Source organism: Narcine bancroftii, chromosome 9 (assembly GCF_036971445.1).
Source record: "Narcine bancroftii isolate sNarBan1 chromosome 9, sNarBan1.hap1, whole genome shotgun sequence".
Taxonomy (NCBI): Eukaryota; Metazoa; Chordata; class Chondrichthyes; order Torpediniformes; family Narcinidae; genus Narcine; species Narcine bancroftii.
In genome coordinates, this window is record NC_091477.1 from 116,415,282 (window position 1) to 116,432,093 (window position 16,812).

Sequence of the window (16,812 nt, forward strand, 5' to 3'; positions counted from 1 at the left end):
AGGGAGGAGGTGTGGGTGCAAGTGGAGCATCTTCTTCAGATACAGGGGTAGATCCCAAGGGGATATGTACCCCATCCCCTTGGACTCTATGGTCTCATGCACTGCCAGACTGAGACCATCCGTAAATTGGAGAAACAACACCTCATCTTCCATCTGGGCGCCCGCCAACCAGATGGCATTAATATTGACTTCTCTGGCTTTCGTTAACCCGCCCACCCTTCCCCCATTGTCTCTCCATTGGGTAGCACAGTTGCTGACATGTCTGACCATGGTCTCATGTACTGCCTTTACAGCGCCAGCAATCGGGACCAGACCAGGGTTCAAAACCCGCTCTGTATATAAGGAGTTTGTACGTTCTCCCCCGTGTCTGTGTGGGTTTTCTCCAAGGGCTCTGGTTTCCACCCACCGTTCAAAACATACTTTAATCATGCCTGGCGTAGGTTAATGGGGTGTAAATTGAACAGCATGGACTTGTGGGCCAAAATGGCCTGTTACCGCACTGTATGTCTAATGTTTTTTTAAATTGCCTGTCTCCATTCGCACCGACATGATCAATTCTACCTAGTCCTTTATCACATCCAATTAACACCTTTTGTTGGTCTGGATTCCTCCCCCATTGTTTGGATTCTGAGACTTTCTGAGATATCCTACTTCTACCTTTTCTGAATTTTCCTTGAAGAAGGGATCAGGCCCGAAACATCAGCAATCTATCTTTGTCTCCTATAGATGCTGAAGGACCAGCTAATTTCCTCCAGTATTTTGGTGTGTTTTCCACAATTTTAGAGTCCCTTGCTATTTAAGTTAGCAATCATGGGATTCTGTCAAAGAAAGCCTTTCTCAACCATTGTTCTTGTGAATTGGGATTTTGAGCTCTGTAAAAACCTTGAGAAGCACCCTTCTAAATATGGCCCAGAACATTAAAACAAAATTCTGTACATCATAACTAAATATTTAAACAAAGATTAATTAACAGTTTATACTGCAAGCTTTAAAATCTGTGTATTTTCAGATACACAGTGAAATTTCACCACAGCAATTCATTTAAAAGTACAAAGTGGAGGCATAATATTTATTAAGCAAGTTCAGCTTAGCAACTGAATGGTAGTCATCACAATTTCTGATGTGTTTCTATCAAGCTCACTTTGTTTGTGAGTATATGGGTGAGGGAAATTTAAAACTAAACAATCCAGAAGTATTTTATAACATTTAGGTACCAGAGCAATGAATTAAGAATCAAGTATAAACAGAACCACATGGTTTCTCACTGCCAAACATTTTGGCACAAACTATTGTTTGGCAGTTCTGTGATATCAGGTGCAAATATTGACTTCCTCATGACCAATTCATAAATCTGGTACCAGTTATTCTGGACTAAACCTTAGTGATTATATGATCAGAGTTTATTGGCTTGCATCTTAATCACAGTACGAAACCATTTGAACAGTAGGGAAAATTTGTCAATAACACTCACTATTTTAGACTTTGCTGGTTAGAATCAATTTTAAATACTCAAATAGGTACATAAAGATTACTGAATAGTTCTGTTAATGTAGCCAAGCATAATCATGGGTTTCTTTTATTTTCCCACTTTAATGCTTTGCAGATGCCATCCAGCATCTTGAAAACCACCATTTTAAATGCAGCTTGCCCTTGGCATAATTAATATAATGAAAACACAGACAACATTCCCTATTAATCAAAAAGCCATTCTATCCAGAAGGGCTCCATTTTCAATCTGCTTTTAATTATAAGTGAAAGCAAAGCTAAACATGGGATGCCGTAGAAAAATGGAGGGTAATGGCTCCTCTTTACATTTCCACATGCAGACACTATCCGCTTTTCCCGTTCACTTTCCTCAAAAAATGTCATTGCAAGCAGAATGTTCACTTTAACACTGACGTCTTCAAGAGTAACATGACAGTGACTTGTTGTTTCCTCTTTAATCATGCCTGGCAGGGACGTGGCCAAGGTTCGCCATTTATTCCCAAGTTAGTAAAGCATTCATTGCGGTGAAGGTGAAGGGGCAGAAACGACTTTGCAATAGAAGACAAAACAAAAACACACAATGCAGGCCATTAAACAAGAGCCTGTGGTCACTGTTATTGTAGCTAATATACAAAAATGTTGGAGAAAGTCAACAGGCTTTTTTACGTAGCTAAGGTACATAACCAATGTTTCGGGCCTGTGACCTTCGACAATGTATGCAATGCAATCTTTCAAGATACAAAAGTGAAACCAAATTCCCTAACTATGAACAAATGACAGTTGATAAGTTTTCAGAGAGGCAAAGTATTGATTTTTATTGACATTATATTTCATTGAAAATGAAGACTTTGAAAGTACTAATACTTTGAATTAACTGTTAAATCAGTAAACTTTGCACCTGATTTACAAATCAGATGGGTACAGTGAGACTTGCACCCCATGTTAAACTTCAAATCAACACTGGACCTACAAATCAGATGTGACAGTCATGAGTAAACCTTAACTTACGAGTTTGATCTTGCAGCCACTAGCAATGATTGTCACAAAGGGGATTTTAAAGAAATTCAACATATTAAATGCCTGGATAATAAGCTTCAAAATTCTCAGACAAATATAAAAAGATAAGTCTTTCTAAATGCATCACTACAACATTCACAGGTTTATGCTTGATACTGTTTTCCACCCACCCCATATCCTAGTAACAGTAATCACCCTCAATGATAGAAATCTAATATGCTTCCTGCTATGTGCCAGCCAGAGCACAGCATAATCAACACTAAGCCAGCAAACTATAACTTCTGACTTCACGTCCCTGTCTGTGTTCGGCAAGGTTGCCAAATTCAGCGCCTTTCTGTGGGGGAGCTTTGCGCCTACGTTGCGTCAGGTGGACCGACAAGGCCCAAACTCACAGGATGCAAGAGAACAAGGCAGCCAGCAATTTGTGAAGGGTCGTGTGTCCTGCAATTTTGCCATTGATTTAACCTCAAGAGGAAGAGAGAGAGTACGTATTATCCTGGAAGCAATGGTTTTACTCCCTTCTTTTGTTTCCCCCCTCCCCCCCCACCCCCCCCGATAGACTCCCCCAAAGCTACCTTTTATGATTATTTCAGTCTTTTCTGCATATCATTCTTCTTATTACTGGTCTCTATTGTTATTTCATTCCCTCCACAACCCCCCCCCATCCTTTCTAACCAAGGCAATATTTATCTCACCAAAAAGAAATACCACTGTGAGTAGTTGGAGTTCAGATCTTAACAGTGGCTGACGATCAATATAAAGCACTTCATGTAGAGTACGGTGACAACTTCAGCTAAAAATACTCTCATACACATTTTATTGATGGATCGCCTTCCTGTGCTGAAGCACTTTGATAAACAACTCTTATTTTATAAAGTGGTTCCAATGTTAAAGGTTCAGTGCACATAATCCCAACTTTAAAAGAAAAAATTCACTCTATCATCTCAATTTGGCACAAGGAATTCCAAGCTCTAATCATCTCATTTTATATTGCGCACAATCCTTCGACAATGGTTTGTCTTCATTTCACTCAGGGCCTGCTCCAGCTTGCGAATGAGGTGCAGCAGGGTTGCTGGGTCAGTCTGAAACACACTGGCATTCTGACAACCCTGCTGTTCAAGGTGCAGCTTCAGAGTGAGAAGTGGCTTGATCTGTTGTCTTAAGGCACGGCTGGCTAACTGAAGGAAGAAACAAGAGAACATTTGCAACCATCCCAACAATGCCTGGCATGAAGAAAAAGAACAGATATGGCAGAAATTGTGGGGTTATCCAAAAGAGTGGAAGGGCATGACTCCATTACATTTTTACAAGAATGGCTGCCTGAAAAGCTTGGAAAAGGCTTTCCTCAAAAATTGGAGACAGAGCGTGCCCAATTGGTGTATCCGGGTACAAATAGACGTCCACGCTCCATTCTAATAAACCTGTTACGATAATCGGATAGAGAAATTTTTTTTTAAGTTGGCAGCCTAAGGGGCCAAAGAAAGAAAAGTTCCACTTGAAGTAGATGGACATAAAATCTTCTTCTATCCAGACATTAGTGGAAAAGAGATGGGGGTTCAACCCAATTAAGGCTGCTTTGAAAAAGAAAGGTTAAGGATTTCTACTGTGTCAACCTGCAGTTTTGAAAGTCTTTTTGCAGGAAGGCAATTTTTTTTTTTACTGATCCAGCCAAGGCCATAGACTTTGGAAACAATCTACCAGTACTGACAACTCCTCAATTAAATGAGGAATCTAATGTATAAGTAATCTGTATTTTGTAAATATTTTGAATTATTATTCTGGTCTGTATATAGTTTATTCTTTAGTGTGTTTATCTTTTTCCTTATTATTTACTGACTTTTTTGTGTAAATAATTCATTAAAGCTAATTAAGAATTTAATGTCCTCAAGGCTTGTTTGGTTGTCAGTGATGAATATGCTCTTTTTTCTACATCACGGGTTTTCTAACTCACCCGGTTAATAGGGTTTTATCCCTGTCAATTCTTAGCAGGGTTCTTAATTCTTTCTATGGGATATTTTCTTTTTCTTTAATCTTTTATAATTATCTACTCTTTACTTTCAATTGTTGGCTTCATCTGGTATTCCCACTTTTAAAGGAATAGTTTTGTTGGGCTCAGGCGCAGAGCACTGGGAGGAAATCATGATTATAAACATCTAATCTCTGAATATGAATAGGGGAATTAAATGTATTAGTTTTAATGTAAATGATCTTAATGGATTATGAAGAGGAAGAAAATTTTGGTGCATATTAAAAAGTTAGGTGCTGACCTGGCCTCCCTCCTGGAAACTTATCTGTCAGAATTAGAACATATGAAATTAAAGAGAGGATAGGTTGGCCAAGTCATCATTTCCTCTTTTAATTCTTAAGCGAGGTGAGTGGCAATCTTCCATTTAGGCTGCAAGAGGTAAACATAGACCCCATAGGTAGGTATGTTCTGGTACACTGTCAGACATATTCGGAGTCCTGGACCCTAATGAATTTATATGCGCCCAACACAGGCAATGATAAATTGATAATAGGTCATTTTTAAAACTTGGCTGATGGTCAACATATTGGTGGGCGGAGACTTTAATTTCTGCCTGGATCCAGTTCTGGATAGATCAGGAAGGAAATATACTAGGACAAAGGCAACTAAAGCTACCATGGGATTAATGGAAGAGCTGAACTTAACGGATATCTGGAGAAGGCTTCACCCTAGAGAGAGGGATTATTTCTTCTATTCAAGACAACATGACTCCTACTCGAGGATAGATTTATTTTTGGTTTCAGCCCATTTACAGGATAGGATCATGGAAAATGAATACAAGGCGAGACTCTTATCAGACCACTCACCTCTTGCATTGACTATTGATATGCCAGATAAGAAAGAGACAATCTATAGATAGTGCCTTAATACATTGCTGTTAAAAAGGCTGAATTTTTGTAACTTTATTTGGACCCAAATAACTACGATCTGTGAGACCAACCATAATTCAAATGTGGATAAATTTCTTCTATGGGACATGTTAAAAGCTTATTTGAGAGGTCAAATAATTATCAATGCCTCTAGGATTAAAAAAAGAGTATACAAGGGAGTTGGAAGAATTGGAAAAGGAAATTATAGTTTTGGAAAAGGACCTTCGACAAGTGGGCTCTGAGGATAAACATAGATGGTTAATGAATAAAAAGCACAAGTATAATATAATATATACACATAAAATGGAAAACATTATCACAAGACCTCAAAAGAAATACTATGAGCTAGGGGAAAAAGTGTAGTTGAAACCAGAACAAGCCTCCAGAACAATAAATGCGATTAAGATAGACTCAGAAAGGATCTCTTACAAACAGGAGGATATAAATTAAGCTTTCAAGCAATTTTATGTTAATTTATATAAATCTCAATCTGTGGGGGATTTGAATAAAATTCAAAGCTTCCTGTCACAATTGGATCTCCCAAATTTGAATTTAGAAAAAAGGGAGGGATTAAACACTCCCTATACTCAAAGTGAGATAGGGAATGCGTTGGCCTCCTTGCAAATTAATAAATCCCTGGGAGAGGACAGATTTACACTATAATTTTTTTTTTAAGTTGTATTAATACCTCTGTTTATGGAGGTATTAAATCAGGCAGTGGTGACCCACACTCTGCTAAAGTCCTTTATGACAGCAGTTATTAGTGATTCCCAAAAAAGGCAGAGATCCATTGAAACTGTTGTCTTATAGGCCCATATCACTTCTGAATATGGACGATAAGATTATTGCCAAAGCCTTGGCAAATAGATTGGCAATTTATTTTCCTAAATTAATAAACGCTGATCAAACTGTCTTTGTGCAGGGGAGGAAATTGACAGACAATGTATGCAGATTGATCAGTATTATACATCTGGCGGAAACAAGAGATGACTTGAGCTTCATGTGCAAAGAAAGACTGGAGTGGGACTTTCTATTCAAAGTGCTGGGAAAATTTGGACTAGGACAAACATTTATTAATTAGGTTAGAGTTCTATATTCTGAGCCTAAAACTAAAGTAATAACTAATGGCCATCAGCATATTTAGCAGACAAGGTTGACCATTATCTCTAGGGCTTTTTTCCTCCTGGCTATTAAACTGTTAGCAGAATCCATCCGTCTAGATACAGACATAAAGGATTTCAGGATCAATCAAGAAGAACATAAAATCATTTTATTGCTGAAGATGTTCTGATATATCTGACAGTACCAGTGAACTCATTACAAAAATCACAGTCTAAATTGAAAGATTTTGGTATTATTTCGGGTTATAAAGTCAATTGGGACAAGAGCGAAGTTATGCCACTTACGGGTGGGAATTATGATCAAATTAAGAGAAATTCTCAATTTAAATTAGCTGCTCAATGGGATTAAATATTTAGGTATCAACATAGATAACAACCAGTAGAATTTATATAAGTTGAATTATTTTCTTTTGCTTCAGAAAATTGAGGATGATTTTAATCAACAGGTGATCCTCCCATTAATGGTCAAATTGGGGACAAGGGGAGTCTTTCACTTAAAACACCCCTGGCTCAAAATATGTTAATTCTATTAATGATTGATAATAAAATCCTGGACACTTGGTCCCAGAGAGGGGTCAAGTGAATTGAAGATTGTTAAGAACAGGGATAATTTATGACATTTGAGCAAATTAGGAATAAATATGGAGTTTTAAATACATATTTTTTTCTGCTATCTTAAGTTAAGATCCTATTTAAGGGTCAAATTAGGTCCAGCACTAACCAGTATGATTAACACGATTAATGTAAGGTAACAGCTGGTGCAATATAACTTCTAGCATCAGCTATACCTTACTCCATAAAAGGTACATAAATTCAAATTGGAAATATACATCAATATTTTTGATGTGGTCAAGAAATAGGTACTTTCTTGCATTAAACCAGGTCGTTCCCTAAAGTTAGGCCTTTCTGGAAAGATTTGGGTAATCGTCTGGAAAAGAAATTACGGAATTCGATAACGTCAGGCACCTGAATTATTTTTATTGGGGAATTTAGAAGGCGCAAGACATAAAATGAGGCTATCAATTTAAATTCATTAAGCTCACTTTAGCAGTGGCCAGGAAATGCATAGCAGTTACTTGGAAATCTGATTCCCAACTAGGTTTAGCCCGCTGAAAGATAGAAATGAAAAATAGTGTTCCTCTGGAGAAGGTCACTTAGAACCTCTGAAATAGATATGATGTATTTTTAAGAATATAGAATTCATACCCAAGGTACATCATGGTAAATCTTTAATGATTCCCCCTCCTGCCTCTTCCCACTCCCTGGTGCTCGCAGCGCCAAGGACCCTAGATAAGTGAGGTTATTTGTCCCGTGATGAGAGTGGGGTTTATCCGAGGTGAAGCCAATCTTTTCGTTTTCTTATTCTTTCTCTTTTCTTCTTGTTTCTTGGGGTGGGGGTGGGAGGGGTCCTCTTATCTTTGTTCTTCTTTCTCTCTATTATCTTTTTCTCCCTTTGGACATTGAATTTGCATTTTTGTAGTGTCATTGGAATTTTTCTTTCTTTATAATTGTAACACATGTTAACTTTTCTTTCTTTAATATTGACATGTGGACCAATATTTGTATCATTTTGTTAATATTATGGATATTGATGTTTTACTTTTTGATTATTCTTCATCTTGACTGCATGTTGATTGAAAATTCTCAAAAATATTCAAAAAAATTAAATACATATTTAATTAACACAATTCATTCAAAAAAATTTGAAACAACCTGAGCATAGGCCATTTCCCCTGAATTTTCCTTTCCGTTTAAATGCTAAACTCACACCAGCACAAGTTCAGAAGGCAAATACCAGCTTATCTGCAGGTGGCTGGTGAGCCATTACCAGACTCTACAATGAGTCCATTGTCAAAACGACATAGCACAGACCTCTGGGTATTTGCACGTGACCACAATAGTAATTTGAATTGTCAATCTTCCCATTTAACTGATGTGCACCATTGATTTACGAAGTGCAATTGGGGAATTTAATCATTCCCATCGAAACCTCATCCAACAAACAATGAGGATTCTGGACACTCTACCACAAAGACCAGTTTGTCTGGGTTAGCAGCAGAACTTTGAGTGCCATCGTGCTGAGTCTGGCATACTCATCCCACTCCTGTTCAAGCTTGTGACCAATGACTGCAACACCTGATCCAGCTCCAACAGAGTCACGTTGTTACAGCATCAGTGATCGGGACCAGGGTTTGAATCCCGCACTGTCTATAAGGAGTTTGTACCTTCTCCCTGCATCTATGTGGGTTTCCTCCCTCCTTTCAAAATATACCAGGGGTTGTAGGTCAAATGGGTGTAATTGGGTGGTGTGGGCTTGTGGGCCAAAAGGGCCTGTACTGTGCTTATATGCCTAAAAAATTTAAATTTAAAATGTAAAAAATTTCAAATACATAGAAGAGATGGAAAATTTTGAGATGGAGTGAGAATAACAATCTGAGTCTCAACAAAGACAAGACAAAGGAGATGATTGTGGATTTCAGGAAGATCATGGACGACCACCCTCCATTACACATTAATAGCTTGGTAGTGTAGAGAGTAGAGAGCACCAAGTTTCTCGGAGTCCGCTTAAGAAGTTACCTATCCTGGACACATAACATCCTTTCACTGTCAGGAAGGTGCCACACGGTCTACACTTCCTTAGAAGCCTGAGGCAAGCAAGGCTACCAACCACCATTATGTTAACCTTCTACAGGAGCTTTATCGATAGGGTTCTGGCCAGCTGCATCACAGTGTGGTATGGTTGTTGAAGAGCATCAAATCAGAGCCTAATCCCTCGGACCATAAAAGCGGCAGAGATGATCACTGGGGTGACCCCCCACCCCCCCAATCGATGTGATTTACCGGGATCGCTGTTTAAAAAGGGCTCGCTAAATCAGGGAGGACCCCTACCACCCTCCACACAGCATCTTCCAGCTGCTCCCATCAGGAAAAAGATACAGAAGTATCAGAGCCAGAACCACCAGGCTGAGGGACAGCTTGTTCCCAAGGCCAGTGAGAATGCTGAATAACTGCTAAACAACTCTCAGTGACCCTATTATTGATTTTTTAAAATCTTTTTATATATGTAGTGTGTCTACGTATTGTTTGCCTGTATGTCTAGACATGTTCTTTACACTGTTCTCCACTGTGGACCGGAGAACTCTGTTTCATCGGGCGTACGAGTACAATCGGATGACAAATAAATGTGAACTGAAGGAATACATTTATAACAACTTATTTGATGAAAACATTATTTTTCTTTCCCCCACATGTTTGCAATTCAAAACCTGGTGAAAAAAACAGACGAATTTGCAAAGTTGGATTTTGTCATTTTCTTTACCTGCACGTCGAGTCTCCACTCCAAGTTGTGGTAATGAGGGAGGTCTGGAGCTAGTTGACTCAGAATCTGCCGAATCTCCTTCCTATTGTCCAGGTAAAGCTGAAGCAGTAGTTTATTCAGATCTTCAGAAAACCCCAAGACAAGCACCGAGTCCTGGAAATCCATTTCGGATATCTAACCACAAATTTAATTGCATTTAAATTTAACAGCATTTAAAAGTGAAACAATTTTGCTTTCCTAGATTAAGGCAGCAAATCATGGAACATGTCAACTGGCTACTGCTTCCTATGGATGGTGTATCATGTGCTAGATTCCTCCACAACTTCTGAGTATCAAACATGGGAAATACAGTAAAAGTCCAAAAATCCAGATGCCAGAAATCCTGATCACCCAAGAATCCGGACTTCTCAAAAACTCTCGCCAGAATTCTAGACCACCCACGAATCCAGACTCTTGAAAACTCTTGGCTTTTGCGTGCTTTTGTGCATACATAAGCACCACAGAAGCACAGAGGCAACAAGTGACCACACGGAAGTCGTGGAAATGTAATAAAAACATATTTGATTTTTTTTCTACTTTGCATTTTATATGAAAAATTGTTTCATTAATAAACTATCAAACAAACCTGTTTATTCTCCTTAAACTTGAATTTTAAAAGTACTACCCAAGAATCTGAATTGACCCAATCCCCGAGCAATCCAGATTTTAGTTTTACTGTACCAGGTTTAGTGCTTAACTATTTAAGTTGCAAGGTATCAGGGCAAAAACAGGACCAGGAAACGTCCACCCAGACCTTTCTGCCTCTCACCCCTTCTTTCTGGAAGTTCTTTGAAACATGACACTTTGAATGAGCCTTTAATTATCTGCCTAACTACTAACACCTTAAGTGATATGAAATCAATGATTTTTTTCAAAATTTGGTAATATTCTGGTGAAGTAACTTGGGAAATTTATGCTTCCTTAAAAGTGGAGATAAATAGAAGCTGTAGTTATTGTTGTTGAAAAACAGTAGCACAATGTTATAATCAAACATTATTTTAAATTATATTAAAGATTAGATCTTGGAAACGTCTCTATAAATAGTGATCTTTTACTGTTTCTGGGGGGACTACCAGTTTCCAACGTTAACATCTCTTTACCTTTAGAAAGAGTGCAGAGGGAATTTACCAGGATGTCGCCTGGAATGGAGAAACGTGTCTTATGAAGCAAGGTTGACTGAGTGAGGTCTTTTTGCTTTGGCATGACGAATAATGGCAGGAGACTTATTAGAGGTATATAAGATTATAAGAGGCATGGATAGGGTGAACGGCCAGCACGTTTATCCCCCAGAGTGATAGCATCTGTTTAAAGTGAGTGAAGGGAAGTTTAGGGACGATCTCAGAGGTAAATTTATTTTCAAATACAGAGAGTGGTGGGTGCCTGGAATAAATTCCCAGAGATGGTGGTAGAGGCTGGTACAATAGAAACATTAGTTAGGCACATGCATGCGAGAAAGATTGAGGGATATGGGTGTGTGGTAAGGAAGATTAGATTGTTGTGGAGTAGGTTTATATAGGTCGGCTCAACATCGTGGGTCAAAGAGCCTGTTCTGTGCTGTTCTATGTTCTATCTCATCAAAATTCTACATCCCTGATGGTGCAGAATACTCACACGACTACAGAGGAAAAGCAGCATGCATTTTGAGACATAGTTCTCTGAAGCTGGATTTGAAAATGAAATCTTCTGACTCAGGAGATGAGTGATAGGAACTTAATTAGAAATGAAATTGGAAAAGGTGGAAAAGAATTATACAGAGGTCCCTCAAGAGATTCAAATGAGTGCAGGATATCAAAGTGAAGGCAAAAGGTTACACAAGCTTAATTTCTTTACCATCATTTTGGAGCTTTCTGTCAACAGGTACATCAGTCCTTCAACTCCATGTTGCACTGTTTCAGTACTCACATTCAGCTTCCCTGCAGAAAAATGGCAGACAAAGAGCTAGAAAGGTAGCTCCCATTACGTTTCACAGAGGTAACTGCTGTGGTAATGCATGATCACAATGTGGACAAAATAGGGAAGAGAATCCATCTCCCATTCAATGGCATCCAGTCACTATGATTCAGCAACTTCTATTGGAACAGTTAGGATTCAGTGCGAAATATCTGCCATAATACACGACACAACCAAAGGAAGCTAGATAATGATACCTTGAATTTATTTCTAGATCTGCATGAGTTGATAAAAACTGGATGATCTCCATTGTTTCTGTTTAACTGGGTATACAGGCCCCTTTCCTGCTTTTTGCTCACACCTTGAGGAAGGGCCTGAAACATCAGTAATATATCTTTACCTCCTACGGGCACTGCAAGACCAGCTGAGTTCCTTCAGTATCTCTGTGTTTTTACCGTAATCACAGCATCTGCAGACTTTCATATTTTACTGCACTCTCACAACGACCAGAATACCGTGTTGCATTTTGTATTAGAATGGTTTCAACCTAGGTGCCTTCTCCACTTCGGCTTTTAGTGGAACATCTGTGTGCTATGGTTCCACCTACTGTTGGAAATCACTGTGAAACTGGAAGTCAGACTCCTGAAAGCTTCTAATTGTGGGCATGCAGGGCAATAAGAGGATGTGCTCACTTCCCTGACTATAGAGGGAAAAACAGCCACAATAACAAATTCACCGCGAGTCGAAGCGCATTGTTTCCTCAAACATACTTGCCGCTCCTTCAAATATTTTGGGATTTGAGCCTTTTTTCAAAAATTCCACAGCAATTCGGCAGAATTCTCCTACAACTGAACAAAAGAAGGCTCCATGAACAAATGAATGATTTATTACAATACAGAAAACAAACCAAAATGACCCTTTTCTCCTTCGTTTAATTTCCTCTTTCCCATTTTACTTTCATTGCATCAGGCTGGTAAAAGGTTGAAATACAACAGTGTTTCAATGTTCTGCACTATTGAGATGCAATTTTGTGTCACATGGATCTTAAATGTTAAGCATCCTTTGTGGAAAATACTCTCAAAACCTCAAACTCAGTCGAATGTCAAACACAATATATAATGCTTTGGGTACAGAAATTTTAAGTGCTGCATTTAAATTCCATGGTCCAAATCCATACATCTCTCAAGGTTGCCATGCAGATTGATAGCATAGTTAAGAAGCCCAATGAGGTGCTGGGCTCCATTATTCGGGGGATTGAGTTCAAGAGTCAAGAGGTATAAGATTATAAGAGGCATGGATAGGGTGAACGGCCAGCACGTTTATTGCAACTCTACAATCCTCTAGTGAGACCACACAGAATATTGTGTCCAGTTCTAGTTTCCTCATTATAGGAAGGATGTGGAAGCTGTGGAGAGGGTGCAGAGGAAATTTACCAGGACGTTGCCTAGATTAGAAAATAAGTTATATGAGGCAAGCAGAACTTGGTGGGGTTAGGGTTCGCTCTTTGGAGCGAAAAAGGATGAGAGGTGAATTAACAGAGGGCTACAAGATTCTAAGAGGCATATAAGGTAGACAGCCAGCAACTTTTCCCCAGGGTGGGAGAAACAGACAGCAGAAGACATCTGTACAAAGCAAAGGGAGGAAAGTGTAGGGGAGACTTCAGAGTTAAGTTTTTTTGTTAAACACAGAAAGTTGTTGGTGCCTGGAATGCCTTGCCAGGTAGAGGCTGAAACATTAGGGGTATTTAAGAGACCCTTAGTCAGGCACATGGATGAAAGAAAAATAGAGGGTTACAAGGTAGGAAGGGTTTCGTTTTTTTATGGTTTAAATATATAGGTTGGCACAAACTCAAAGGTCGAAAGGCCTTTACTGAGCTGTAGTTTTCTATGTCTAGTTTTCTATGCCTAGTTTTCTATAAGTACATTAAAAGTAAAAGATTAGTGAGAGATAAAATTGGACCCCTTGTAGATAGCGAGGGTAGGCTGAGTGAGAAGTCTGAGGAAATGGGGGAAATTTTGAATGATTTCTTTGCCTCGGTATTCACTAGGGAAAAAATGTTGAACCAGTTGAAGTAAAGAAAAATAGTGGGGAGGTCATGAAGCATATAAGGATAACCGAGGAGGTAGTGATGGCTGTGTTAAAAAAGATAAAGATGGATTAAATCTCCCGGACCGGACAAAATATTCCCTAGGACACTCAGGGAGGCTAGTGGACAGTTAGTGGGGCCATTAACAGAGATATTTAGGATGTCACTGGCCATGGGGGTGGTGCCAAAGGATTGGAGGGTGGCGCATGTGGTTCCTCTGTTTAAGAAAGTGTCCAAATTTAAACCTGGGAATTATAGGCCTGTAAGTCTGACGCCTGTGGTGGGCAAGTTGATGAAAAGTGTTCTGAGGGATGCTATTTACAAATTTTTGGAGGTACAGGGATTGATAGGGAGTAATCAGCATGGTTTTGTCAGGGGTAGATCATGCTTGACAAACCTGATTGAGTTCTTCGAGGGGGTTACAAAAAAGGTTGATGAAGGGAAAGCTGTGAATGTTGTCTATTTGGACTTTAGTAAAACTTTTGACAAAGTTCCCCACAGGAGGTTAGGAAAAAAGATGGAGGCATTAGGTATAAATGAGGAGGTAGTGAAATGGATTCAGCAATGGTTGGATGGGAGATGTCAGAGAGTAGTGGTAGAAAATTGTTTGTCCAATTGGAGGCCGGTGACTAGTGGAGTTCCTCAGGGATCGGTCCTGGGTCCACTATTATTTGTTAGATATATTAACGATCTGGATGTAGGGGTGGAGAATTGGATAAGCAAGTTTGCGGATAACACAAAGATTGGTGGTGTTGTGGACAGTGAGGTAGATTACCGTAGATTAAAAGGTGATTTAGGAAGGCTGGAGGTGTGGGCTGAGAAATGGCTGATGGAATTTAATACAGATAAATGTGAGGTGCTACATTTTGGAAAGGCAAATTTAAATAGGTCATATACATTGAATGGTAGACAATTGAGGAGTGCAGAGCAACAAAGGGATTTAGGAGTTATGGTAAATAGTACCCTCAAGGCTGATACTCAGGTAGATGGTGTGGTGAAGAAGGCATTTGGAATGTTGGCCTTCATAAAGCGGAGTATTGAATTCAACAGTAGGGAGGTTATGATGAAATTGTACAAGGCATTGGTGAGGCCAAATTTGGAGTAGTGTGTACAGTTTTGGTCACCAAATTATAGGAAAGATATAAACAAAATAGAGAGAGTGCAGAGAAAGTTCACGAGAATGTTGACAGGATTTCAGGGTCTGAGTTACAGGGAAAGGTTGTGCAGACTAGGGCTTTTTTCTCTGGAGCGTAGAAGATTGAGAGGAGACTCGATAGAGGTGTTTAAGATTTTAAAAGGACAGAGTAAATGTGGATAGGCTTTTTCAATTAAGAAAGGGGGAGATTCAAACTAGAGGACATGGTTTAAGATTGAAGGGGGAAAATTATAAGGGGAACATGAGGGGAAATTTCTTTACGCAGAGGGTGGTGGTGATGTGGAATGAGCTTCCGGCAGACGTGGTCGAGGCGGGATCATTGGTTACATTTAAGGAAAGACTGGATCGTTACATGGATAGGAGGGGACTAGAGGGGTTATGGACTGGGTGCTGGTCAGTGGGACTAGGAGGGTGGGGATTTGCTACGGCATGGACTAGTAGGGCCGAACTGGCCTGTTCTGTGCTGTAAGTGGTTATATATGGTTATACGTCCTAGAGTTCTTTATTTGGCTTGGCTTCGCGGACGAAGATTTATGGAGGGGGTAAAAAGTCCACGTCAGCTGCAGGCTCGTTTGTGGCTGACAAGTCCGATGCGGGACAGGCAGACACGGTTGCAGCGGCTGCAGGGGAAAATTGGTGGGTTGGGGTTGGGTGTTGGGTTTTTCCTCCTTTGCCTTTTGTCAGTGAGGTGGGCTCTGCGGTCTTCTTCAAAGGAGGTTGCTGCCCGCCAAACTGTGAGGCGCCAAGATGCATGGTTTGAGGCGATATCAGCCCACTGGCGGTGGTCAATGTGGTGGGCACCAAGAGATTTCTTTAGGCAGTCCTTGTACCTTTTCTTTGGTGCACCTCTGTCACGGTGGCCAGTGGAGAGCTGTCCTAGAGTAAATTGTAAAGAAGTACAGTGTTTGTAGAGCACATATCCCTGAATGTATTGATGGTGCTGAGATGGAGAAGGCAGTGGGCTTCAACTTCTCAGGAGTCACCAACTACTATCTCAGCACTATGACCGAGATAGTGCACCAATGACGCTACTTCCTCAGAATCCCAAGGGAATTCAGCAGATCCCTTTTCAACTTTTACAGATGTGGGGAGGGGCGGGAGGGGTTGTGGGGAGGGGCGGGGGGTGTGGGGAGGGGCAGGGGGGGATGTGGGGAGGGGCGGGGAGGGGTGGGAGGGGTGGAGGGGTGGGGGGAGGTGGGAAGGGGTGGGGGGAGGTGGGGAGGGGTGGGGAGGTGGGGAGGGGTGGGGTGGGGGGGTGGGGAGGGGAGGGGGTGGGGTGGGGGGTGGGGGGAGGTGGGGAGGGGTGGGGAGGGGTGGGAAGGGGTGGGGAGGTGGGGTGGGGAGGTGGGGAGGGGTGGGGAGGTGGGGAGGGGTGGGGTGGGGGGTGGGGGGAGGTGGGGAGGGGTGGGGTGGGGGGTGGGGGGAGGTGGGGAGGGGTGGGGAGGGGTGGGGGAGGGGTGGGGGGGTGGGGAGGGGTGGGGGGTGGGGGGGTGGGGGGTGGGGGGTGGGGGGGTGGGGAGGGGTGGGGTGGGGGGTGGGGGGAGGTGGGGAGGGGTGGGGTGGGGGGAGGTGGGGAGGGGTGGGGTGGGGGGGTGGGGAGGGGTGGGGGAGGGGTGGGGGGGTGGGGGAGGGGTGGGGGGGTGGGGGTTTGTCAGCAGCCGCACTAACCCGCCGAGTCCACCCGGGTTAAGAATCCAAGGTGCTCCTTGTGCTCCTCCGACAACACCAACAACATCTTCACTCGGACCCGAGCCTCGGGAGAGGACGCGCCACCGTTCGCAGCGGCCACTTCCGCCCCGCTGGA

The 16,812-nt window shown here is 41.3% G+C and overlaps 1 protein-coding gene across 1 annotated transcript; it reads right to left on the bottom strand.

The window, feature by feature from the left end:
- Nucleotides 1-2,273: 2,273 nt before the first annotated feature.
- On the bottom strand, nucleotides 2,274-16,812 carry commd2 (COMM domain containing 2). The gene is made up of 5 exons (XM_069897420.1): nucleotides 16,677-16,812; nucleotides 12,537-12,614; nucleotides 11,707-11,789; nucleotides 9,838-10,011; nucleotides 2,274-3,680 (listed from the first exon to the last, which is right to left on the bottom strand). The coding sequence occupies exons 1-5, from the start codon at nucleotides 16,741-16,743 to the stop codon at nucleotides 3,483-3,485; spliced, it is 600 nt and encodes a 199-aa protein (XP_069753521.1). The 5' UTR covers nucleotides 16,744-16,812; the 3' UTR covers nucleotides 2,274-3,482.